At 42.0% G+C, this 27376-nt stretch overlaps 1 protein-coding gene across 2 annotated transcripts; it reads right to left on the bottom strand.

Moving 5' to 3' along the window:
- Positions 1–246: 246 nt before the first annotated feature.
- Positions 247–26484, bottom strand: LOC138964975 (uncharacterized). Of its 2 annotated transcripts, none has more exons than XM_070337080.1 (13): positions 25417–26484; positions 21765–21898; positions 18564–18749; positions 17891–18004; positions 17038–17663; positions 15676–15743; positions 15134–15248; positions 14445–14563; positions 13889–14111; positions 13305–13370; positions 9480–9644; positions 8883–8937; positions 247–7829 (listed from the first exon to the last, which is right to left on the bottom strand). In XM_070337080.1, the coding sequence occupies exons 1-13, from the start codon at positions 25683–25685 to the stop codon at positions 6262–6264; spliced, it is 3708 nt and encodes a 1235-aa protein (XP_070193181.1). In that variant the 5' UTR covers positions 25686–26484; the 3' UTR covers positions 247–6261. The 2 variants fall into 2 exon arrangements, with proteins under 2 accessions (XP_070193181.1, XP_070193180.1); XM_070337079.1 differs by having other exon boundaries at positions 17038–17666; positions 25417–26483.
- Between the last annotated feature and the right edge of the window lie 892 nt (positions 26485–27376).

Genomic DNA, 27376 nt, shown 5'->3' with positions numbered 1-27376 from the left:
CTTACAGAACCTTTGTCTGAAATAATATTGAATACTCAGTTACCTTGTTTTCTTTTGAGTTTTAAATGAAGAACTGATAGAAAGAGTTTAAGCTGCTTATGTTTAGGGTAAATGTTCAGATTATCAGAAGCATAATTTTAAATTCTGCGCAAATGGTTTTGGGGGTTCTCTGTATTTCTGTGGGGAAATGTTCTGTCTCACTCACGATCACATATGCATACAACCTCCTTGATCACACAGTGACAGTTTACCTGTTTTATTAATTTTTATTTTCTGATCATGACATTTGACAACCAATGGCAACAATGTGTTTATACTGACAAGCAAGTAGACATAATGGAAACAATTTTAGAATCAATTTATTTGAATAAAAAGAGAAAATTACACATTCTTTTCATTCTCTACCAGTTTCTTTTGGAGAAAGTATAGGCAGCACTAAAAAACTAAAATGTTTGCTCGTACAGGGCTTTAACGTCCCAACAGTGAACAGATGTTAGAAAGCATGATTACTTGTAATGTGATAACAGTCAGAGCTGAGCATATTTTCACACCTATCAATGGAGTCATCTTCTGCAAACAAAAAGAACAAATGGAAAGAAATATTTCAGTTTTGGGAAAAGATCTGGGTCAAGCATGAACTTGTGAATAGGAAGGTTTCCGCCAGTTATCTCTCTGAGGTTTTGGGTGCGTGCTCCTTGCGGGGGCAAAAAACATCGAGGTCACAAGCAGGGTCAAGGGGAAGGTCGGCTGGGCGGACAGGAGTATGACGGCTTACTAGTGCCAAAACCTGGTGTTACCCATTATCACGTGAGAATCACTAATTAACGCTGTCAGTTACTGTTTTCATCTGTTAGTTACTAATTTTCACGGGAAAATTACTCATTTTTAGTTTCGGCACTAGCAATCCGTCAGGAAGTGAGCCAAAACTAAAAATTAGTAATTAACAGGTGAAAGTTAGTAATTTTTCCGGAATTTTTTTTAATTTTCTGCGGAAAATTAGTAATTAACATGTGAAAATGGTAATTATCAAGGGAAAATTACTCATTTTCCCTTGATAATTACAATTATTGGATTGGATTGGATTGGATAAGATTTACAGTCCAGTGAGGTTACCCTCATGGAAATTCGGGCTGCTTTCTCCCCTGCTTTATGAGGTTTTGGCACTAGTAAGCCGTCATACAGGAGACTACAATAGGAAGGTTTCCGCCAGTTATCTCTCTTTGAGGTTTTGGGTGCTTGGAGAGTACCGTACCCCTTGCGGGGGCAAAAAACATCGAGGTCACAAGCAGGGTCAAGGGGAAGGTCGCTGGGTGGACAGGAGACTATTGACATGCTTGGTTTTTTTGTGTGTGACTAGAGCCTCTATAACAACCCACCCTAATCCCAAAAAGAGAAAAGGAAGAAAAGCATAAAAGGCGTGGGGTGAAATTACTGGCACTGACAACCACAGCAGTGACACTTGTTCAAGTCATATAACAATGCACCACAGAAACATGCTGTAAAGTATTGGCCATCTTCTGATCATGATAGACGATAGTTGGCTTGGAAGTGTAAAAAATTACTCTGTACTTTGGAGCCAGCTTTTCTTGGAGTATGTATCTGCTATAATAATTGATAGCTATATTTACAAACACAATCTGGGGAATGTGGACAAAAAACAGAGTTAAATGATGACAAAATTATTTACACTAAATAAACTTTGGATCTGCAAAGCCTGAAATTCGGACGTAATGGGCCAGTTATTGTGCAACATTTTCACCAGTTGAACATCTCTGTTTGATTAACCAGATGACGGGCGCTGTGGCGGGGTGGTAAGACGTCGGCCTCTTAATCGGAAGGTCGAGGGTTCGAATCCCGGCCGGGGCCGCCTGGTGGGTTAAAGTGTGGATATTTTTTCCGATCTCCCAGGTCAACATGTGCAGACCTGCTAGTGGCTTATCCCCCTTCGTGTGTACACGCAAGCACAAGACCAAGTGCGCACGGAAAAAGATCCTGTAATCCATGTCAGAGTTCGGTGGGTTATAGAAACACGAAAATACCCAGGAAGCGGCGTATGGCTGCCTTAATGGCGGGGTAAAAACGGTCATACATGTAAAATTCCACTCGTGCAAAAACACGAGTGTACGTGGGAGTTTCAGCCCACGAACGCAGAAGAAGATTAACCAGAGCTGTCCTCTGCTTAATAAGCTGTTTTACATTAATTTATTGTTCCCGATCCTGCACCACACACAAATTCAAGATCTTTGTTTTATTTGACAAAACTTATCTTTTATCTGGTACATTTCTATTAGGAAAATTCTCAGTTTAAAGGCAGATGCCATAACTATTGAACGACACGCAACGTTAGGTTTCTTAGTTTTATGTCCAGTAAAGTAATCTTCCCAAGTAACTGGAGATAGCGCGTGCACACACACAGAGGTTTCTTATTTTATTTAGGTTTTTTACTTGACTCAGTCACATTCAAAAACCATTGATACCAATGGCAATTTTTGTTTCAGCTCTTACTCTTTGCCCTGCATACTGTAAGTTTTCACTAGTTGTAATCTACTTTCAAAAGCAACATGTGTACATGTACATTCTTTCAGCTTGGAAGTTTTCAGTCTTGACTAGAAAATAATTCAGATGGACTGGGTGGCCGAGTGGTAACGCACTTGCGCTCGGAATCGAGAGGTTGCGTGTTCGACCCTGGGGTCGGGCCGCTATTTTCTCCCCCCTTTCCTAACCTAGATGGTGGGTTCAAGTGCAAGTCTTTCGGATGAGACGAAAAACCGAGGTCCCTTCGTGTACACTATATTGGGGTGTGCACGTTAAAGATCCCACGATTGACAAAAGGGTCTTTCCTGGCAAAATTGTATAGGCATAGATAGAAATGTCCATCAAATACCCGTGTGACTTGGAATAAAGGCCGCGAAAGGTGAACATTCGCCTAACAGGCTTGAGGTTTGCTGGTCGATGTGAATGCGTGATATATTGTGTAAAAAATTCCATCTCACACGGCATAAAGCGCTTTGAACTTCGGATAAGGCGCTATATAAATAAAGAGAATAATAAGAATAATAAATAATGGGCTTGTAACACTCTCAGATTACTTGACTGTGTTCATCTGCTCAAAGATTCCACACGTAAATTGAAATTGCTTGAACCATGTTGCAACAGAGTATTATTTTGTGTTAGTGTTTTGTAAGCATGAGGGACAGAAAAAATAAAACAAAGTATGTGTAACTGAGGTTAAACAATGGTGACAGAAGCATTCATTTTTTAATAGTGGCACTGTACAATCATAGCTTACAATGTGGCACTGTACAATCATAGCTTACAATGTGGCACTGTACAATCATAGCTTACAATGTGGCACTGTACAATCATAGCTTACAATACATGTTAACGGCCTTCTACATAGCGAACATTTAAAACAAGTCTGTCGGTGTAACACACACACACACACACACACATAACTCTACCATGCAATGTAAGCAGATGTTGGTGAAAATTGTTGAAAGTAAATGTACATGGCCTTGAAATTCTGAGACAATGGTGATTTAGCAAAGGATTATAATGTAATACAAGAGACTGTGATGTGTTGAACATAATCAACATAAACCTTAGCCATGTCTGATATTTGGAAGTATCACAACAACAAAGTGTGCTATTTTGAAATTAAAGCCTTTTCAAGATCCATTCAATTTACATCAAAGAAAGCATTTTACATCATCCCAATCAAAATAAGCATTTCTGTACTGTTCATGTCACAATCATCATTTACAATGGAACCCCCTTTTTAAGACCTCAACAAATCTGAGAAAATCAGGTCTTAAAAAGGAGGGAGTCTTAAAATGGGGGTTACTTAACAGAAGTTATGAACAGAGTCTGAGAAAACAGCATTTTAAAAGGGAGAGAGTCTTAAACTGTAGGTTCTTAAAAGGGGGGTTCCACTGTATCAAAATAGGGTGAATGATTCTGAGAAGAGTGTATGTAAGTTTACAGTAAGATTTTGGTGAATGGAACACTTTTGGGTCAGAGAACATCACCTGGGTCACATGCACTGATCATAATATCCAGTGAGTCTTATACTGTTGAACATTGTTTGGCCTCTTACTCCCTCCACACAAAAATCCAGTGAAACTGACGACAACCTGAATGGTATCCACCTCCCTACGGCAGTTCAATCTTTTTAGAGAGTTGCATTTAAAGGGGGGAGTATCCTGAAGATTGTTTTCTTACTGTTTTTTGCAATGAATTAAAAAAAAAATTGTTTCAAATATGTGAAAGTGCACACACACACACACAAAAAAGAGAAAAAAAGCTTACCATCCCGAAGAAGGCAGTAACGTTCCGAAATATTGATTCTAGATATAAACGTACCTAACCTGGTTACTGGTGTGTTTTCTTTTTATTTAAAAAACCCAGGTATAATGGATACACATATATTTGGTTTGGTAGCTAGTCTTCAGTAATTTCATACTGCAATAGCCTAGCTTATGGCTCTCTGATGTAATTGGTCACCTAGCTGTTTTGTGAAGTTCCGTGTCTTGGTAAATGTAAGAAAAGAGAAGTGGGTATGTACAACTGTAGTTCTCTATCTTGCTTGCATTCTTCAGCTCTCAGTCACTAACAAGCACACTAATCCATATATATTTCCATCACAGATACAGGGTGACCCAAAAAAAGTGCAACCCACTAAAATGTAAATAACTTCTACATCTGTGGACAGAATCCCTTCAGATTTGGGGGACATCGACCTTAGCCTATGCATGACTATTCCACATAGTGACGAATTTATAGATCACATGGTCTGACTTTTTGTGCAATTTCAAAAAGAGTTTCCAAATTCGGGGATCGACTCAACAGTACGAGGTTTGAAATTGAGTGGTAGCCAAATGAACCTGATTTAAGCCCTCCAGATTGTTACCTTTGGGGTAATTCGAGTATACCTTAATCAAAATTAGGCAAACAATGACTTGAATACAGCAATTACAGGCAGAATCAGGGCATTTCCCATGGATGAATTAATGCGTTCATGTCATTGATTACTTTTGCGCGACATGGCGCAAGTGTAACTTTACAACGAAGGGGTTACTTTTCCCAGTCATTTGAGTTTAGCAAATATTTTCATAGTTGCTGTGCATGAACTTCAGTTTGCCCACGACCAGTCTACAAAGTTTTGAGTCTATAGGTAAAATGGTCCGACATTTACCTTTTCTCGAAAATGTGTTCCAAATTACACCTCCGTAATTTTCAGCTTTCCTGTCTGGGGATTGCCTTGAACCTAGCAGTAATTGCTTTCTTCAGGTCACCGATGATCTAGGGTGTGAAGGGGGTGTTTGTGTATACTCAGACATTCAGACATTCAGAAGTCTGGCGGGTTTAAATCAGGTAAGTATTGCTCCCCCTTAATGTCAAACCTTGTTCTGTTGAACCAATCGCCGAATTTGGAAACTTGTTTTGAAATTGCACTAAAGTCAGACCATTTCATTTACAAAATAGCCACTTTGTGGAAGGGTCATGCTGAAGTGTATGTCCCTCAAATATAAAGTGATTCAGTCCACAGATGTACAGATGTCCCTCAAATATAAAGTGATTCAGTCCACAGATGCACAAGTTCGCATTTTTGAGGGTTGCATTTTTTGGGGGGTCACCCTCTACCATGCACACATGCAGTTGTTCCTTATAGTCTCCATCACAAGCCTTATTTTATACACTTATTTCAACAGTTAAATGCTGACATGATTCACAGCCGGTTGAAATGATGTTGTAAAATCAGCAATCCATAGCAACATGAAAAATTATGTACAAAAATATGCTCTGGAAGGTGAGCACCTTTTGAAAAAAAACATAACATTTTTATTTTCTAGAATGTTCTCCAATGGAATGTTCTCCAAGGATTGTAACTTTCTGTCCCAGAATTTGCTCTCTCTCACTCTAACCTTTCAACAGTTTTTGAAGTGTCTGAATTTGCCATTTTTTACGTCAAGGACATGTATGATTCTTCATATCTACCAAGTATGATAAATGTGTCTTTTCGCTCTTCTCTCTCGTGCACTCTTTACTTCTTCCTTTCTCTGGCACTCTACACACAGCTTGGGTTTCCACATGCTTCTACTGGGACAGCATTTAATACATTTGAACCTGTCCTGGTGACCACCTGTCCATTACGACCCCACCAAAAGATCCCCGACAATTTGTTCCTGAATAATTCCCTTTTTAATAACGGTGGTCGGTCTTTTGCGTGGTTGTTATTGACAGGTTCAACTGTACTGTCATTCAGCATTGTGAAGCTTGTGCGGGCTTCTTGAAGGTTTTTCCATACTGCTGTTCCTTCTGTTTGAAGTAATTGAGCATGGTCTTGTCCTGTTCGCTTGGGGTTCGATTGTGGTGGCCAGTCTTGGTTGAAGCTCCAGTAGCTCCCTCCTCAGATGGCGTGCACTGGCTGACAATACTGGTCTCCTCTGACACTGCATTGCTGATTTGTTCTTCACAATCTTGTCCACCGTTATCATAAGTTTCCTCCTCATCATCATCATCAAAGTCTTCATCGTCATAGTCTTCCTCACCCATGTTCTCTAATGCTTCGTTATACATTTTAAAGAAATTTCTTTGGCGCTCCGCTGCTGAGGCCTGAGCGTCTGAAGCAGTTGGGAATGAATCCTGTTGAGTAGGTGGGATGAAAGCAACGTTCTCTCCTCCAGCTGAGTTGCAGGGAGAAAGACTGGGCTGCTGAGCTGGGCCCTGGTGCTGTGCCATGGACTTGCAGGCTTCCAGCGCTTCTCTCTGTGATGGCACCACCACGTAATCCTGTTGGCTGACCAGGGGAGTGTTGCCCGCAGCACTGTGCAAACTTTCCCCGTGTACTGTGGCCACCTCGCTATCGACAGACGCACTGTTGTGACTGTCGGTATCAAAATGTTGCAAGGCAGCTAACTTGCGGGGGTCAGAGGCCAGAGACTGCTCCTCTTCCCTCTGTGTTTGTTGCACAATGCTGCTGGTGGCGGGGTCAGCCTGGCCAACGTTAGTACTGTCAAACTGTCTGAGGTAGGCCAGCTTCTGAGGGTCACACGCAAGAGGGTCCTGCTGACACGGGCTCTGGATCTGACCCTCGGCACTCTCCTCGGTGGGATGATGAAGGTTTTCGTCAAAGATTTTCAGCATTGCCAGCTTTTTGGGGTCAGACTGCAAGACGTTCACTTCTTTCTCTTCTGCACTGTAACCACTGTGATCAAACTGCTGCAGAGCGGCCAGCTTGGCTGGGTCTGACTGTGGGAATGCCTCTGCCTCCTCCTGGCGCCATGCAATTTCCTTTGTTGGGTAGGTCGCGGACAGCCTGGAGATCCTCCTTTTTTCCTCCTCTGGAGTTTCTTTCTGCTGATCGTAAGCCTGCTGCAGACGAAAAGCAGGCGGCAAAGGCTGCCCTTCCGGAAAGCATGCGATGGGGTTGTTAATGGGACTCGGGGTACCCAGACTCTTTGGTCCGCTCCCCAAGGACGACTGGCTGTCCTGCCTTGCTGGGTGGTTGGGGAGAGACGCGCTCATGTTCAAGTTGACTGCCAGACGATTATCAGGACGGCCGATGTCTGGTTTCTTCTCATGCGAAGCACCGACTAACTGGGTGGCGTACAGCTTCTCCTTGGGACTCACCATACTGCTGTTCAGGTTGACGTTAAAGGTACTGGAGGGCTGCTGTTGCACCGCCTGGTGGTGATAAGGGGGTGAGGAGGGCTGAAGGTCATGAGGGGGTGCTCCGGCCAGATTAGGGACGCTTCTGTCAGCAGAGCTACTGTGGGATAAGTGGCAGGAACGTTCTGAACCTGGCATGCTGTCCATGTTTGTCAATTCTGGAAAAGAAAATCATGCAATATGTTTTATTATAGTGCTTAACAACTATGACCAAAAGCCTGTTTCACGAATAATGGGGTGGTGGTAGGATTGGGAAAAGAGCACAAGGGATGTTACAACTCATTTAACTCAAAGTTCATCACTCTCCTCTACAACATCTTATTATTATTTTACAAACTGAACAACAACAATAAATGAACAAAACATGGGGTTATTCTCAAAATGTCAAACGATCCCGGACAGTTTTTTCCTGTATAATTCACTTTTTCATAACTGTGGTCGGTCCCTTGAGTGGTCGTAATTGACAGGTTCAACTGTACTGTCATTCAACATTGTGAAGCTTGTGTGGGCTTCTTGAAGGTTTTTCCATACTGCTGTTCCTTCTGTTTGAATTAATTGAGCATGGTCTCGTCCTGTTCGCTTGGGGTTCGATTGTGGTGGTCAGTCTTGGCTAAAGCTCCAGTAGCTCCCTCCTCCTCAGATGGCGTGCACTTGCCGACAATACTGGTCTCCTCTGACACTGCATTGCTGATTTTTTCTTCACAATCTTGTCAACCGTTATCATAAGTTTCCTCATCATCATGGTCTTCATCGTTTAAGTTTTCCTCACCCATGCTCTCTAATCCTTTGTTATACGTTTCAAAGAAACTTCTTTGGCGGAGCAACAGGTTCTCTTCAGCCTTTGTGGAATCAGCCTCCTGTGCTGAGGCCTGAGGGTCTGCAGCAGTAGGGGGTGAATCCTGTTGAGTCTGTGGTGAGATGGAAGCAGCCTTCATTCCTCCAGCTGAGTTGCAGTGAGAAAGACTATGTTAATGACTGCTTTGCCCTGAATCTCGTTTTTAAAAAGAAGGGTCAAAAACTGTTACTTTCCTTTGCTAATAAGCTCTCACCACAACTTTCTAAATAAACTTATCAAAGTTTTGTTCAAATACCCCTTCAGAAAAGTTTTATATTCATAAATTTGGTTAACATCGATTATGTAAATTATGTTCTAAAATAGACAACACAACAACTTTTCACAACAATCCACATAAAGCAAATAATTAACTTACTTATTCCGGCTTTCTCTTTGTACAGCTTTTCAGCGCTAACCATTTTCTCCAGCAGCTGTAACGAAAAGAACAAAGAACGTAAGTACATGTACTAGTAATTCTACCTAATTACCTGACAGTAAGCCGATTGTCCCCCACCCCTCCCTGACAAAACCACCTTTGAAAGCACAAGCACTAAATGTGACAGGTTGAATCCATGATTTTTTCTTCTTCGTTCATTGGCTGAAACTTCCACGTTCACTCATGCTTTTGCACGAGTGGGCTTTTACGTGTATGATCTTTTTACTCCACCATTCAGGCAGCCATCACTGCTTTCGGGGAAAACATGCTGGGTATTTTCGTGTTTCTGTAAGGAACTCTGACATGAATTTCAGGATCTTTTCCTTGCGCACTTGGTCTTGTGCTTGCGTGTACACACAAAGGGGGATAAGGCACTAGCAGGTCTACACACAAGTTGACCTGGGAAAAATCTCCACCCTTAACCCACCAGGCGGCCGCAACCGGGATTTGAACTCACGACATTCCGATTAGGAGGCCGATGTCTTATCCACTAGGCCACTGCGCCCGTCTGACTTCAGAACAATGGTGCTTGCTTACCTTGGCACTGTTAGGTCTGTTCTTCTTCAAAAGACTTGTGCACTCATTGGCTAGGTGGAGTACTGCTAGCGCCACCTCCTGGGGGCATTCTCCCCCGCGTTGGTCCATCTTGGCCAGGCATGCTTCATCTCCGCTCTCTTCCTGAAGGCTCCTGAAGTAATCGGCCTAGATAAACCAAAAAGTAAAAGAGATAAGTCGTTGATAAATATAAAGTTTCAAAAGTAAACTTTGATTTAACCCAATGCCCCCTGAACCGCCCGGCATGGCCCGCCGGAAGTGCCCTATGAAATCCCTGAAACGCCCGGCATGGCCCGCTAAACACTAGGTCACCTACTTTCACTTTCGCTTTGAGCCTTACCCATAAGGCCTTGCGACCGGATGTGATTAATGCACTTCCTTCCGGCTGCTTCATTCTAGCGTTTGCAGAGTTTGAATCGATGCGATAGTGTGTTAGCTGTGAATTTTCAAAGTTTGAGATTTTTTTTGTCTGACATAATGGCGTTGAACGAAGGTTTGGAAGTATGGTGTTCGATCGTGGGGAACTCAGATGACGATTCTGACACGCCTTTCGAAGGTTTTCTACTTGAAGAGGTGAAAGGGGATGAGTCTGACATCGATCTGGGTGTTGTTATTCGACAACAGGACTTTCGGGAGGATTTTTCTGGGAGTTTCAACATATATTGGTGTAAATGAGGACTGAAGGCTGACACGTTAGACGTTTTTGAAGAACACTTGCTGGATTTTTTTTTTTAAACAACATTTATTACATCGGAAGTGGACAAAACATACTTGCATATGAAACTGTAGTGTATTCTCGAGTTATTCTGCCATCTTCTATATAAATGTGAGTACTCTATGATTTTATATGAATTGTTTTGTTTTGTATGTGTGCATGTTGTGCGGAGTAGTTTCCCTTTGCTCAGGATTTAGAAGGCTGCCTGCCATTTTTTTGTCAGGGGGCATTGGGTTAATTAATATACTTACCAACTCACATAGATAGCAATAACTTCATTTTGTTGCTGAGGTATTGAAGCACTCATCCGTGGTAACACGGGAGGTAACTCTTAAAAACAAAACTCTACACCATATAAGGCATGGTCCATGGTAGTTACCTCCCCTACCGGTGTCGCGGGTGACGCAAGCCAAGGCAATGCCGCAGCAGGTGCTTCACCGAGCGCTGCCAACGAAGGAAGTGGTGGTGGATGAGAATCATTTGAGAAAACTTTCGCAAGTTCAAATGCCACCGAGGGATGCTCTAAGAACTTAAAGTTCGAAGATTTTCTTGAGAAGGCTCAAATCAGCAAAGCTGAAGGTGGAGGAACAGCAGATGACAGCGCTACCACTACTCCCTCCGGGAAATAGTGTGTAGTGACCTCTGCGGCTAAGGCCAACTTAGTTGGCAGCTTAACCGGAAGTCGAAAAAGGAGCATCCCCATCTGCCTCAGAGGCATCGTCTTCCACATCCTCATCATCCTGTTCCGGAGTATCCCAACGATAATCGAAAGTGTGAGATCCGGAAATCAACCCCGCAGAGACAACATCGGCCGAAGCCGGAAATGATTGGGAAAACCCCCCGGAAGTTGGACATCCTTGAACGGATCCTCCATCGACCTGCCTCATGCCAGCTGAACAACTGGAAGCGGAAATGGTTGTAGCCTGTACAACGGCGCCGGAAACCGCCGAAGCGAACCGGAAGCCAAAGGCTGATGAGTGCCGACCGCCAACACCGAAGTGTTATTGGCGGAAGGCGATACCATCCTACCACCGGTACCCGTGACCGCGGAAGCGGATCCAGCAGCGGATCGGTAAGCATCAGCCCAAACCAGCCCCAACAATGGTGACCGGAAGACACTGTTGTCCTGCTACCTGATCGCGGAAACGCAGCAGCGAGACCGGAAAGAGAGGTAGCGGACACATGCTCTTCACACCCCGCCCCGTGCCATGAAAGGTCATAAGGGTAGAGTGTGGGAGGGACCTTTTGGCTGGTGTGCAAATCCGCTAAAGCGGAAACCGTTACCGGAAGTTGCCAAAGCGAATCCGGAAGCCAAAAGGCATACCATCTTGCCACCGGAACTCGCAGTAGATTGGTAAGCATCAGCACCCACAAGTCCCAACGAATGGCGACCGGAAGGCACTGTTGTCCTACTACCTGATCGCGTAAACGCAAGACCGGAAGTAGCGGACACATGCTCTTCACACCCCATCCCGTACCCCAGTAGGGCGTAAGGCTGGCGTGTGGAATGAACCTTTTGGCTGGTGTGCAATTCCGCCAAAGCGGAAACCGTTGCCGCAGTTTGCGTGCTTCGCCAAGGCAAACACCGCCCGCGACGCCGAGAGGACTGGGCGGTGCTGATGTCTAACAGGCAGACAAAAGTTCGTTGACAGGAAAACCTGACTACGACCTAAACTCATCTGTTGGCTCTGCAACAACGTCGGAAGACGTAATGGTTGCAGAAGGTTCGTAACGAACCCGTGCGAGCGACCGGGCTTTACCTACTCCGGAAGGGAGCAGCAGAGAAGCCTAATTTGCTATTTGTTTACAATCAGCAGTTAACATGCCCTGAACCTCAGAATAAACAATGACAAAAAGAGGACAAGAAGCTCCTCTCGCTTAACTTCATTATGGTTGTAACACCTGTGGTTATTAACCGAAGCTGAAATGTCAACTGAGGGAGAAGCGGTATCTATCAACAATAGAATAGAATGCTGCTTATCAGGGTAAAGTCCCAAACCAAAGACGGCTTCTCGCCAAGGAACCTTTTAGAACTTTGAGAGCTATGAGTAGTATAAGAAGTTCGTGGTTTAGCGCCAGCTTTAACCGTTTTGCCCAATTGAGAAACACGTGAGCAAGTCTGTTTGGCAGAGCTCTTAGTTTTCTCTTTATGTTGTCGGCCATTTTGAAAGTCAAAATGGCGGACCACTGTTACAAAAGACAAGTGGCAAAACTTTCAAAAACGCTAAGAAATCTTCACGTTATACAAAAAAGGAACGCTCTCACCGATTCGTGAAGAAGGACGTTGATATATTACCAAGATTCGATGGCCTTCCCTGAAAGATAGGCCGATGGCTTAAGAAAAAGCCTGAGCACCTCAAAACACGTCATGCAACGTGGGTTGAAGGAAAAGGAATGAGTGTCACCGGTGTATGTCCGGCGCAGGACACCGGTAGGGGAGGTAACTACCATGGACCATGCCTTATATGGTGTAGAGTTTTGTTTTTAAGAGTTACCTCCCGTGTTACCACGGATGAGTGCTTCAATACCTTAGCAACAAAATGAAGTTATTGCTATCTATGGGAGTTGGGTAAGAATATGTAATTTAAACCAAACCTAGATAAATCAAAGTGTAACCTAGATTACCCCTGATAAACCAAACAGTCAATAATTTTGAACACAGGCAACTGGTCATATATGGTGAAATGTTAATCAAATCATACATTTGTCAATTATTATTTGACAAACTGAAGGGGAGATAGCTCAGTCGTTAGCGGAGGTGGCTTGGAAACAAGTTTCTTGCTATCGGCATGGGTTCGACCCCCACGCAGATTCAGTGAAGGATTTATTTCCCAGAGTCCAACTCCAAGTTGTGCAGACTCTCCTCGGTGTACGTGCAAGCATGTGCATGATAAAGATACCTAGTTCACAGCGAAAGTCTAAGGGGTTGGAAACATGAACACACGCATGCAGGGGAAAAAAGTTAGCGCATGGCTGTATAGCAGCTTGCTTTCCCCAGGGAGAAAGCAAGCCATCTTTGTTCATCCTAGGCACAAATATATAGCAAGGAAAAATAGATACCAATATTCATCAAGTTTACTTTAGCTACTCACCAGAAACTGTTCTCCTTCACGCCTCTCATCATAGGCTTTTTCTCCACTGAACATCTCAAGTATCACCTGTACCACAAGAGAAACAAAAAGTTAGTAACTGTGTCAAGCAGCACTGAAAAAAACACCCAAAAAACTGAAATCAACATCACTAAACACACATTTATTACTTCAGAAAACCACCAGCTTTTTCTCTTTGTATTATAAGCTGCCATATATTGTAGATTATCTTCTACTCAAAGAAAGCACACAACAAAATAAGATCAAAACCTTCGAACTGATTTATTAAAACAAAGAGGACTTGAAATCAGAAATCACAGGCCCGAAACAGATGATGTCTTGAACAAGAAAATAAATAACATTCACCACTCCCGAGAGTGTATAAATGATAACAGACTTTTCCAGTTGATTATAAAAAAATATAAAAACGACCAATGAAGAAGGATGCCTCTATAACAAAACAAAAACAAAGTTTAAATTACAAAAAGGGAAACAAAATAATTAAAAATTACAAAAAGGGAAACAAAAAGTAAGAGTTGAAGCAGCCTGCATGCAACTGAGGTATAAAAAAACTTTAAAAAACTCACCACTCCCATAGCAAAAACGTCGCTCTTGACAGAGGAGGACCCCCCAGTCTGCAACTCCCTGGCCTGGTAGGCCTTGGTGCCGTACAGTTTGGTGGAAGTCTCGGCGCGTGTAATGTGAGTGAAGTGCTTGGTGGTGCTGTCGGCCGCCCTGGACGTGGCTTGCTGGGCTTGACCCAGGTCACCGATCTTGGCTTCCATGTGTTTGTCTAGCAAGATGTTAGCACTGTGCAGGACAGACAACGGACATCAATAATTTGAACTGTTTGCATTTGATGAAATACATGTGCTGAAGGTAGGTGGTGCCTTCCAGCGTGTGCATCTCTGCTTACTATAGAAGCATGGCAAGATCACAACAACAAAAATAAGATGGAGAAAGTATCCAGTGATCAAATTAATTTAAAAAAGAATGACAAAACACAAACATATAAAAATCTGTTTTGAATGATGGCCAAAATACAAATAAAAGATTATGGAGTACATTTTGAAACATCTCACAGTCAAAAAAAGCATTGTTCAAAAGAGAAGGGAAGATTCCCAACAAAGACAGAAAACCAACCTCTTAATATCTCCATGAATAAGGGGCTGTTGCCCTGCTTTGTGCAGGAAGTTGAGACCTTGACATGCTCCCAGCAGGATGTTCAGTCGTTGTGACCACACCAGAGGGGCTGTGCTGTTCTGTACAGAAGATAAAAACAATCATAACATCTAGTGTTAGCTTCAAAACATAAGCAGAACCACTGTACTGTATGTGGACATTTTTTATGTAAGTTAACAGAAAAAAGGACCACAGGGGAGAAGCAGAAAAAAAGGCTGGTCCAACAAACAGAAATGGGATTCAGAAATCTGAATTTTAAACTGGAATTACCAATGGTAAAAAAGCAAAGCTGTGGTCTGCACCTACTTTTCAGCACCGATTTGACTCACAAAATCACAAAACCCCTTCAGCTGATGCTTCAATAATACAGAAAATTGTAAATGTTAAATTCACCCAACAAACTTCAATGTCCATGAATTTAATATTTGATTTAGAATATTAAGCAACTTGTTTCTTTCTTCGACAAGAACATGCATTACAAAATAAGAGGAGACCAGACAATTAACCCAAAGATGATAATGATACAAGCTGTGTGAAAAAGCCTCTGAAGCCACCAAAATCGCGTCTTCTAAAGAGGACTATGTCCTAAGAAATCAAAACGCACTTATAAGCTCTATGCAGTATAAATATTAAATGTTTTTATCAAATACCTTGCACATAAGTCTGTCTTCCAAAGATCCATTTGGCATAAACTGATAGATCAGGCAAAGGCACTCTCCTTCCGAAGCATAGCCATACAAAGTCACAATGTTTTCATGACGAAACCTGCAAAAGTTCATTTAATCAATTTGAAACGAGTTAAACCCTTCAGATACCAGTCGCTGGTGACATAAGACTGGCAAACAATCAGAACAATAGGCTGATAAAAAAATGTTTTCAATCTTGATGCAAAGTGGTATTGGTAATAACATGCTCAACCAGCAGAGCCAAAGCATGTTCATAAATGCATTAATTTTTAGCGATTGAAAAAAGTAATTAAGACAAATAAACAACATTCTGCGAATATCAATTGCTATTTTTTGCTCTGTTTCTAATATTTATCAGCATCTACTCAGTGTGACATTACTATGTTAACATCAAAACTAATCAGAAGTGGTTTTTCAAACACACCAATCAATGTCTACAACAATGCAATTTTGATATCAAATAAAGAAAGCAAACAAGTAAACATAAGAAGAAAAAGTATACCTACTTTAGTAGGGAAGTGAGTTCCCTCTGAACCTGCGTGGATCTTTCCACAACAGTTTCCTGACCGCTGCCCTGATAAGATCAAACACAAGTAGGACTTTACTTATTTACGAGCAAACAACAATGGTGAGGAGATAGTTCGTAGCGCACGGGCTTGAAACTAGTTTGTCATTATTGGTGTCGGTTCGACGAGGCAAATATTTCCCAGAGTCAACTTTGAGCAGCCTTTTCTCAGTTTTGGAACAACCTTTGTGCACGATAAAGATCCCAAGTTCACATCATAAGTCTCGGGGCTTTAAAACATGAATACAAGCATGCCGGAAAAAAAGTGGGTAGCGTCGTACTGTATGGCAGCTCGGGTTCCCCAGTGAGAAAACAGCACTAACTTCCATGAGGATAACCTCACAGGTCTATATGATACCTTATCCTAATCCAGAACAATATTTAATGATGTGCCGATTTTCATTCAACTACTTCTGTTTAGGCAACCGAACCATGGCTTGCAAATATACCTCACCACTTGGTATAGACTCAACTGTCACACCAAGAAGCACCTTTGTACAGTCCGAAGTTTTCATTCCAATTAATGTTGATTTTACTAATAACTCCCAAAAAAGTTTTAACAACAGACAAGAGAGTTAAGGCTACCCCAGTTCAACACAAAAGACATTGTTGTTGCGGAAACAATTCTGTTAGTATACACCAGCTACAATCATCATAAAAAGGGCAACTTTAATGGAATCAGCATAATGCACTCTTGACCATCACCAAAGAAATTCAGTGGGTCACTTATAAATGACTGTGAGTCTGAGAGATTAACCAATTTCAATATAAATGCGCTAAACGTAAACGTCAATGACAAGACAACTAAGTCTTAATCAGTAAAGGCAGAACATATCCACACTTTCCCAATACTGTTTTTAACTTCTGTTTACAATGACCACTGCAATACATGCAACTTCCATAAAAAAAAATGTGTTACATTTACTTGAATTTACATATTGCATGTCTTAGACTTGATGCTCTCTTCGTATGCGCTTTCGTCCTAGTCTCTCCTTGTGGTTGTTAGTACTTTCTTCCCCCTCCCCCTCCCTTTTCTTTTTTATCTTCTGTTGATTCTTTCGTTCCTATTTAGCTCCCCATCCCCATTCTTTCAATTTGTTCTTCTGGTTTATTGTTGTTATGTCCACCATTACGAAAATGTGTGTAATTTAGTATTGTTCTGGTCACGTGATATAAGCATTTGCTTGAGTGCGTGTCCTAGCTGTGTGTTTCGAAATGTTCATGCGAAGAAATTCTGAATAAAATTTTGTTTAAACCAATACATGCAACTTATAAAATCCCCATTAAAACATTCCATGCTCACCTCAAACATTTTTTTCACAGCACACTTGTTGTGGCGCAGCACTCCAAAGTACACTGTACCGAACGCTCCCTCCCCGATCTTGCTCTGCTCGCTGAAGTTGTTGGTGGCCTGAACGATCTCAGAGTAGCTGAAGCAAACAGAGCCCATCACTGCCATATGAGCCTCTAAGCTGCTGTCCAGGCCAGGCAGAGAGGAAAATGGACCGGAGGAGATAGGGCTGTCAGATTCAGAGGAAGGGAGAGGGGAGGAGAGGTGACCGCCCTGGGATGACGGGTGACTGGGAGGTAAGGGGCTGCCACTCTGCATCCCCCCTGGCAACTGCCTGACCATGTCGCGCACGATGTTTGCGCTGCTGCTGTTGACCACATTCCTGCTGGGGTTGCTGGGTCTCATTGAGGGAACCTTGATGGAGGCAGGGCTGTGTGGTGAGGAGGCAGGCTGATTCCCGCCAGTCGGGGGCGAGGGGGAGACATTCGGAGCCATTGGGATCTGCTTGCCCGAGTAGTGTTTGTCCTTCTCCTGGAACTTCATGCTGTTGTTGACATCACCGCTGGACTTCGGCTGGTTAAAGTTGATGCTGTCGCTGTTCATGCTTGGGTTGTTGCTCTTCTTGCCTGACAGGGAGGCTGCTGAAAAGTACAGGGTTGAAATATAAAGTTTATATACATGTACAGTGTTCCTTGGTTTATTTTCTCTATGTTCTATTTACTTCCGATCTACGTTTTTCAGGAGGTAACTGATCATTCTTGCAGTTTATATTCTCTGTTTAAAATGACCCATGGAACTTAGGGGTGGATAAAGCTGGATCTATATATATATATAAAACAAAATCTGAAATGTTAATATGACTTACAGGGTGATGAGAGCCCCCCAAAACGGTTACCTCTGGGGCTGTCCAAGGATGAAGACGGAGACTTTAGACCTCTCAGACCGTTATCCACACTTGAGGTCTTAGAAGGGCTGTTCACTGTTTAAAAACCAGAGAACAAAACATGCTAAAGAGAGTTCTTTGTTCCACAAACACTGAAACAGCATCATTAAACAAAGAAAGTGAATACTGAGCTGTTAAGAAAAGACAGTTAAATACCTCACACACACAAAAACAAAAAACATGCACACAAATGAATGGACTCGATATAACTGAACTCTTAATTTTATGAATACAGATAAGATTTTGTGTTGTATTTTTGCACCTAATGTATTCAGTTAATCAAACATTAAAACTACCTTCATAATAGGTCTCTCACCCTGGGTATACTAAAGCCACAGAAACATTGAAGAGGCAGACCTTACCGGAGCCTTTAACCAACATACCAGTAAGAGTACACTGACGCACAATCATACCAGTAAGAGCACACTGACACACAGTCATCATCATGAAAATATAGTATGTTTTAGATGACTGTGCAAACAGACAACATATGTATTTAAAAAAGTAGATTTTTCACCGTGACTGTAAAAAGGATTTTTCATCCAAACACGCAATTCTTGACATGGAATTCTACTTAAAACACCATTGCACTCACCATAATCTTCCAATAGTTTCATCTCTCTGAAGCGACTGAGGACGCTGAGGTAGCCATATAACTGGCGTACAGTAGTGTTGCGGCTACCCAGCTCCCAAAGCAAACTGCGACTTGGGCTGCCCTGGTTCCTTGCTCCCTCAAGCTCTAACAGCCGAATTTTGTCGAATGTGTACCCTGTTTCTGAGGCTGAAGAACAGATGAAGGTAAATTTATGATGAATATTATGATGAAAATAAAATGCTTGACATGTTCATAAATAAACAGATGTTCATGTAATGCAATGGGAATTTAATGTGCATGAGGAAGAAAAACAAACAATGCATATGTGGACACATGCAGTGATGCACATAGGCATTATAAGATTTATATTAGGAACTGTAGTCCTTGAACAGGGACAAACATACCCCATTTGTTACAAATCAATATTGTCATGGAATAGGGCATAACTCATTTTAGACAGATTTTTACCAGAAGGCCAAAACTGATTATTGTTATTATGATATAGTGTTTATATTTGTACCTGGTATGGATAGACAAATAAAAGAATGTAAAATCATGTATTGTCCATCATATTTTAGAGAATATTTCTCATGGAGAATGATTTACTTAGTCTAAAGCACAACAACATCAAAATCGCCAAGAAAGTACGCCAAAATTCCAGGACGACGACGAAATGACAACAGAGACTTGATTACTTGATACCTGTTCATGCAGAGGATTCAAAATCGATATTTGTTCAATTTGTCAGTCTCTTTCAGACTTTCACATGCATGATCAAAATCTCCGTTCAATCACAAGATTTGAAATATCTGTTTTGTTTGTGCAGTGACCAGTGTCATTATATACTTGCCAAATTTTGTTATTGTTTGAAACTGATAAAATATTGTTATGTCTTCGGAAAAAGTTAATTAACTTAATAGCTACATGTATATATATGCACTGGCTATACGCACTTGGAGTGTATACAGGGGTCAGTATCTTGCATACACTCCGGCGTTAACTTCCGGTCGCAAAGTGAGTTTGCCATTCGACCCCACTTTGCGATATGAACGCAGAGCAGTTGATTATAAGAGTACAAAGAAACGAAAACAATCTGATGCTGCACGGCCTTTGCTGTGACGTAGATTACATTTTCGGGGTGTACTTAAAAGACCAGACACTGAACCGCATCAACATTCGGAGCGTCATTTGATGCCATTTTGCGAAGGTATGCTTCACTTTCGATTCATGGTATCAAAGTACGCTGGGAACAAACACAGACAAAAACAAACCCGAAACTGATGCTTTATGGCAGTTTATTTTCGCAGTTTGGAACACTTTGGGAGTGTGTATTGATCTAGAAATGGTTGTATACTATGTGAATGTACATTTTTTGCCAACCCTCGACACTCCGAAAAAGAGAAAGCAGAAGTCCATACGTCAGACTGATTTTTCATTGGCTATACTTCCTAACGACTTGTTAGGGGGCATTTTATTAGCTACAGATTTGTAACAGATCTTTTCATTGTCGGAGTGTATACAGACTCGTCGATCCTGTATACACTCGGAGTGCATATAGCTTTTGCCATATATATCTTCTATATCTATATACGGCTTGTGTGTGTTTGTCTGTCTGTCTGTCTGTGTCACTTCGCGATGCACGGCCAAAGTTCTCGATGGATCTGCTTCAAATTTGGTGGGCATATTCAGGTAGACCCCGGACACAATCTGGTCGATGAAAATTTTCAAAACGTGCTCTCAGCGCGCAGCGCTCAACCGATTTTGGTTTTTCTGTACATCTATTCCCAGTAACTCTTCCTTATCTTCTCCAGTGTTTTGCGCGTTTATTTCCCTTCCTTCGTGTGGTGTCAATCTCGTACAATGCGCCGGAGAAGCTGGCGTACACCCGGCAAAGCCGGGTACCCGACAAAGCCGGGTATTCTGCTCTACTTCTTCCCGGCAAAGCCGGGTACCCGGCGAAGCGGGTATTCATCTAGTATTATATATCCCATGACCTCCCTTCTTCGTCTCTGTAAATATACTCTAGGCATATTTCTTGTATTTCTATTGTTCTCTTGTTACATCTATGATGTAACTATTGCACTCTTATAACACATAAAATAGTGGATAAATAAGAGTGCACGAAATACATCATAGCTGGCTCTACTTTCTGTCATCCTTGACATTCCAAAGTGCACATGTCTCTGTCGACCGGATGTGCAACGGGTTACCACGCTTTTGAGAACTTGCGCGAGAGTTGTTCAGTGCTATTGCTGAGTTTTAGTCTCGACTTGCCGAGACTATCATCACAGCGTCATAGATTTCATGACGTCTGTCGTCCATCGCGTCATATTATGGGGACGTAATCTGTTATTCGCTGTTCTAATTCTCTCTTGTGATCAACATGACAAACCGTATGTGTTTGAGTGTGTGTGCTCGTGCTCTCAACTAAAACAGAAGTCAAACTAGCAATCGTTAAAAACCCAGTCAGTCTGACCAGAGGCTCGTGAGTCCCTTGATATTCATCCGCTGGGTCTTGACTGAAATACAAGCCATATAAAAAACCACTCGTGTTGTAACCTCTATATATGACCATGCAACTGTGTAGTAAGCTATAGCTTATTTCAACAAAGTTTAGATCAGCCTAAGAACAAAGCAATACTTACACTTACATTAATTTTGGAGCAGCTTTAAAGTTTAAAGAACGCGTAGGTTCGATATGTAATGTTAGGCTGCTTACTTGTACTATACAGCTTGATATATATATTGATCAACTATAATGAACTTACCAAACAACACACCCACTCTTAAAGTCTTAAATATCCAATCACTTAATCAAAACATGTGATCAGGACTTGCTTCAACAACAACATTTAGACCAATAAGCGCTTACAATCTTTTGTCGGTCAAATTCTGGAAGAAGTGGACATGCAGTGTGCAACAAGGGGTGAGGGTAATTATTACATGTGTAGTGTCAGTTAGTGGAGACTTTATTGAATGGTTGATTTGGGAACCGAAAGTATCCTGTACCGGGTTGGATGTGATAAGCGGAGGATGTCTTCCTGGACAGACCGTGACGCAAGCTGAATTAGACTGTTCTGTTCATTGCTGGGGCCGTAGGGGCTTGTGGTCGAACTCGAAACAGGATGAGAAGACGGGGAGTAGCTGGGCTGTCAATTTGCTGGCGATCTTCTAACCAAAACAAAGTCAAAGTGAACTTACCGAGTGATTCCCATCCTTTATCGGCATCAAGAGACTGATAGATGCTCAATAAGACGCTGTATGGTATGTCAACGATGTATTTTTCCGCTTTCTGATCGTCTCCAGCCATGTCGTCTGCAGCGCAACAACATGACCTGAAAACAGGAATGAAAAGCAAGTGCTGTGAGTGGGTGATTTCCCCTGACGTCAGGCTCATGAATATGCATCAAGTAAAACTTCCGGGTTCGACTTGAAAAGTGTATGTTGACTTATCTCGTTTTAGTGACAATGGCAGTGATCCAAATAAAAAAAAAGTTCTTAGCTGTGTTATGGCTTGCCAAGCTCGTCATTTGCTAATAAAATGGTAATGCTGAAATTAGGCGTTGTATGTTAAAAACGCACAATCCAATGCCATTACTGATTGAGTGACTTTTATCAATGAAAAAAATCATGGCTAGTGAAAATGATCACCCCTCCACTTGTTCACGTACACTGAGTGATGTACCAAAAATCAACAGCCTCACTGCTTGCTGTGGTGAGTTTCAATTTCCTGATGAATTTTTTGTCAGTTTAAACACACACGCACACACCACACACACAAATCACAAAACCATATGATCCCACTGTGCACAGAAAAAACAAGTCGCGTAAGGCGAAATTACTACATTTAGTCAAGCTATGGAACTCACAGAATGAAACTGAACGTAGTCCGCCGCTAGTGCAAAAGGCAGTGACAGTGACGAGCCTGTTTGGCGCGGTAGCGGTTGCGCTGTGCTTCATAGCACGCGGCTTTACTGTACCTCTCTTCGTTTTAACTTTCTGAGCGTGTTTTTAATCCAAACATATCATATCTATATGTTTTTGGAATCAGGAACCGACAAGGAATAAGATGAAATAGTTTTTAAAACGATTTCGGAAATTTCATTTTGATCATAATTTTTATATTTTTAATTTTCAGAGCTTGTTTAGCACACATAAATCGTCAGTTAACGGTAAACAAGTGACAACAAAAGCAATTGCGGAAGTGTAGCTGGCCTTGTCACGAGCGGCTCTTGAACACGGAAGTCAAAAGTCAGTCTGGAGCAGTCAGCTAATCTTTGAGTGGCACTGACGTCAATAGACGCAATGTGACAGCGACAGTACCAGGGGGATTTATACTGGGAGGGGCCGGGGAATCCCCCTCCTGCCGGCTAAACGTTTGCTACTGGCTGCAGGCCGCGACATGCCGCGAAGAAGATTGCTTTCTGCTTGAACGGTCCATTGACGACTGAAGCGGGCATGGATACAATATATTTATGCTCGCTTCGCGCAAATACATGTACGATTTCTGGCTGCATTGTTTTGCTTCCTTTTATGGACAGAATTGTTGAGTTCAAGGTCAGTTTAATCTGTCATTATCATGATTCGTCAGTTAGATAACATGTTTTAGTAACCTGGTTTCAAATTGCAAAATATCTTGCAAGACGCTCGCGGAATCGCGTGTAATGATAGGCTGCTCTGTCTCAGCCTCTGCCTTTACCTGTCTGTCCATCTGTCTGCATGTTTCTGTCTCTATCTCTGTCTGTCTGTCTGCCTGTCTCTCTCTAGTGTCTGTCTGTCTCTCAGTCTCTCAGTCTCAGTGTCTCTCTCCCTGTCTCTGTCTCTGTCTATGTCTGTCTATGTCTGTCTGTCTATCTGTCTGTCTATCTCTCAGTGTCCGTATGTCTGTCTTTCTGTCTGTCTATCTCTGTCTGTACTGATGTCTGTCTCTCTTTCTCTCTCTCTCTCTCTCTCTCTCGCTCTCTCTCTCTCTCTCAGTCTCTCTCTCTCTCTCGGCTCTCGCTCTCTCTCTCTCTCTCTCTCTCTCTCTCTCTCTCTCTCTCTCTCTCTCTCTCTCTCTCTCTCTCTCTCTCTCTCTCTCCGTGTTTTGGGTAGAACAATTAGGTGCATGAGGTTTTATTATGAGGTTTTATTTTTGGTTGATTGGTTAATTTGTCGATTCAGTGATTGATTAAGCACCCGCCTTCAGTAGTAATAGGAGAAGTAGTAGTATGACTGAGCAGTAAATGCGATAGTAGTTTTCAAGATGTTCTATATTTTAATTAAGTAGGACACTAGTCACTCGGGAAGAAAAAACTCACATTCTGCAGGGGGCAAGAATTGTGAAGGCCGGGAAAAGTGGGCAGAGATTTGTCTAGAGATCAATCCTGCATAGGGTAAGAGCAACATGTCACTAAGGCCACACACTGGTCTGAATCGCTCTACACGCACGCACGCACGCACGCACGCACGCACACACACACACACACACACACACACATACACCACGACCCTCGTTTCGATTCCCCCTCGATGTTAAAATATTTAGTCAAAACTTGACTAAATATAAAAATAGGGTCGGTAGGTCGCGATTTTTTATTCCATTTTGCCAAAAAAACAAAGACTCTTGTTTTTATTTATTTATTTATTTTTGGTGGGTTTTTTTTCCCCCCCAAAATGCCAAAAAAAAAGAGTCTAGGGTCGCGCAAAAAAATAGGGTCGGTCGGGATACCGTAAACAGACTTTTTTTGTTGTTGGCCTTAGATGCTCACCAAATATGCGACAGACAATGAGACAGACAAAATTTAAACAGGAAATGGTAACAAAAATGGAAACAAGTCGCGTAAGGCGAAAATACAACATTTAGTCAAGTAGCTGTCGAACTCACAGAATGAAACTGAACGCAATGCCATTTTTTAGCAAGACCGTATACTCGTAGCATCGTCAGTCCACCGCTCATGGCAAAGGCAGTGAAATTGACAAGAAGAGCGGGGTAGTAGTTGCGCTAAGAAGGATAGCACGCTTTTCTGTACCTCTCTTTGTTTTAACTTTCTGAGCGTGTTTTTAATCCAAACATATCATATCTATATGTTTTTGGAATCAGGAACCGACAAGGAATAAGATGAAAGTGTTTTTAAATTGATTTCGACAATTTAATTTTGATAATAATTTTTATATATTTAATTTTCAGAGCTTGTTTTTAATCCAAATATAACATATTTATATGTTTTTGGAATCAGAAAATGATGGAGAATAAGATGAACGTAAATTTGGATCGTTTTATAAATTTTTATTTTTTTTTTACAATTTTCAGATTTTTAATGACCAAAGTCATTAATTAATTTTTAAGCCACCAAGCTGAAATGCAATACCGAAGTCCGGGCTTCGTTGAAGATTACTTGACCAAAATTTCAACCAATTTGGTTGAAAAACGAGAGCGTGACAGTGCCGCCTCAACTTTCACGAAAAGCCGGATATATGACGTCATAAAAGACATTTATCAAAATAATGAAAAAAACGTCTGGGGATTTCATACCCAGGAACTCTCATGTCAAATTTCATAAAGATCGGTCCAGTAGTTTAGTCTGAATCGCTCTACACACACACACACAGACAGACACACACACACACACGCACGCACGCACATACACCACGACCCTCGTCTCGATTCCCCCTCTACGTTAAAACATTTAGTCAAAACTTGACTAAATGTAACAAATCATGGAGAGAAAGAAAACAGTAACGCTGGGTGCACTGTCGCGGACGAAAACTGCACTGAAATTGTATCACTGACACGCCCGATGGAAAGACACGTTTGTTAACATCCGGATTCTAATATTATTTTTGCAACTTCACGCAACTTCAAACCCCTTACCTGTCATCCTCGTCATCGTCTTTTGTTTCCTCTTTTTCCTCGGCCAAGTCATCCTCCAACTCTGTCGTCGCTGGCTGCACACTACTGGACGACGCTTCTCCATAATCTGAAACATTCTCCTTTGAAGTTGATGTTGATGCTAATGCGGAAAGTTCGTTCAGTGACACCTCTGCCCGCTGCTGCTGGCCATCACAAGGAAGTTCAGAGTGCGATCGGGCGACAACGACACTGGACACAGTAGAAGCGATCACGTTGGTATCCACGATCATTTTCAAGTAGCTCGGAGATGATCTGTCCGGTTCACTACAGAATGTAACAATAGGGATGTAAATAGAAACCTTGCATACTGCAGTTGTTATGCCGAGTGGGACAAGTCGCTGTCTCTCGCGCTGGTTGGCTATTTACACGATTTTTGTTTCAAGTTCGATCGATCCGCTCTAAATTTACGTCTTCCGATCTGCAACACTTAATATGGCACTACCCTGTATTTGAGAGGCAGAGTGATGACCGATTCAGACGTAGGCTTTCAACCGAGCCGACTAACACATAGGCTATGTCCGTAAAAGCGAATTGTCAAAGAATCAAGGTGACAATCTGTAAGATGACTTGCCGGTGATCACTGAACTTGATACCAATGTCCCGACAGCTATACTTGGCACACAAACGGCTTACGGATACTGTACATTCAATTTACTGTCCGAACGCTTGGTAGACAACCGATATGTTGATGTCGACTTGGTTAGGTTCGCACGTGTTTTTAGAGAAGTTCCTGTAAAACAATGAATTTTTTTTTCTTTCGACGATGCTGAGAACTGATTTTGTCACCCGAATCATCATTTATCCAGTGAGTTGCTTCTGGAAATCCACAGTACTTAGACAGCCACACGAGTATTATGAAAAACAAATTCCGATATGGAATTCACAAAACACCACTGCTAATAAGTCGCACAATATTCACCTGAAAGCATTCATACTGTGCTTTTAAAACAATCTAATAACTCCAATTTTCGCGGCACAACAAAACCAAAATGTCACTTTTCCCTTTTTTCTTTTCCATTTTCAGTTTAGTGTTAAACGGAAACATCGACGTTGTTTATGATCCAGAAAAAAACACACATTTGTACGGGTAACCTCAGCCTACTATACTAGTAGTAATTTAAAGACGAGTAACAATAATTTACTTAACCCAGAGGCGTTTTGGTCCGCCTTTTCTTCAGTAAGTTAGCCGATCAGATGAAAGATAAAGAAAAAAAGCAGTGCTTTCAATTGAAAAAAATGTCCGTCGTTTAAGCTAGAATAAAAGACAACACGTCCTTTTCTCAAGAAACTGGTGTGCCGAACGAGAACACCTTGATATTTAAAACACTATCTTTCGTGGGCACAATCACATTCGGATCAAACTTCATGCACAGACCAGAAGGTCAATAAGAGCATCTGTTCACGATTCATTTACGCAGAAGAAAATCGTAGTGGCAGTTCATTCACACGGTCTGTCGTGCTGCGAGAAACCGCTGTTACATCCGGAAGAATATATACCGGCAAGAGCCAGTTTGAAGTGACCTGCTGGCACATACTACGCAGCTTTCTGTGTTTTGAACCTCATCAATTACCAATTTCATTTCATTTTGTTTATTGTTTTGGTTTTGTTGTTAGTGCCCGAAAACAGAAATTGCATGAAAAATCTCCAATTACTTTCTATTTATATTGAAAACGTAGTGTACAAGTGTGGCACCGATCAGTCATCCCCTAGTAAAGCTGCAAATAGGGACTGAACGGAACATAAAGCGAGCAGTACATCTTGAATAACTGTCATACTTCACAGCAAGATGACGTGGATCGAATAATTTAAGCCCTTCCTTAGCCTGTGATGAGTCCGAGACAACCGTGTGCGTTGCACCAATGAGAAGAAAGCGAAAGTCGTCGTGGAACCTATTGTGGCTAAGAAGTATATCCTGGACTG

The sequence above is a fragment of the Littorina saxatilis genome, linkage group LG4, assembly GCF_037325665.1.
Source record: "Littorina saxatilis isolate snail1 linkage group LG4, US_GU_Lsax_2.0, whole genome shotgun sequence".
Lineage (NCBI taxonomy): Eukaryota > Metazoa > Mollusca > Gastropoda > Littorinimorpha > Littorinidae > Littorina > Littorina saxatilis.
This window is presented reverse-complemented; position numbering and strand designations above follow the sequence as displayed.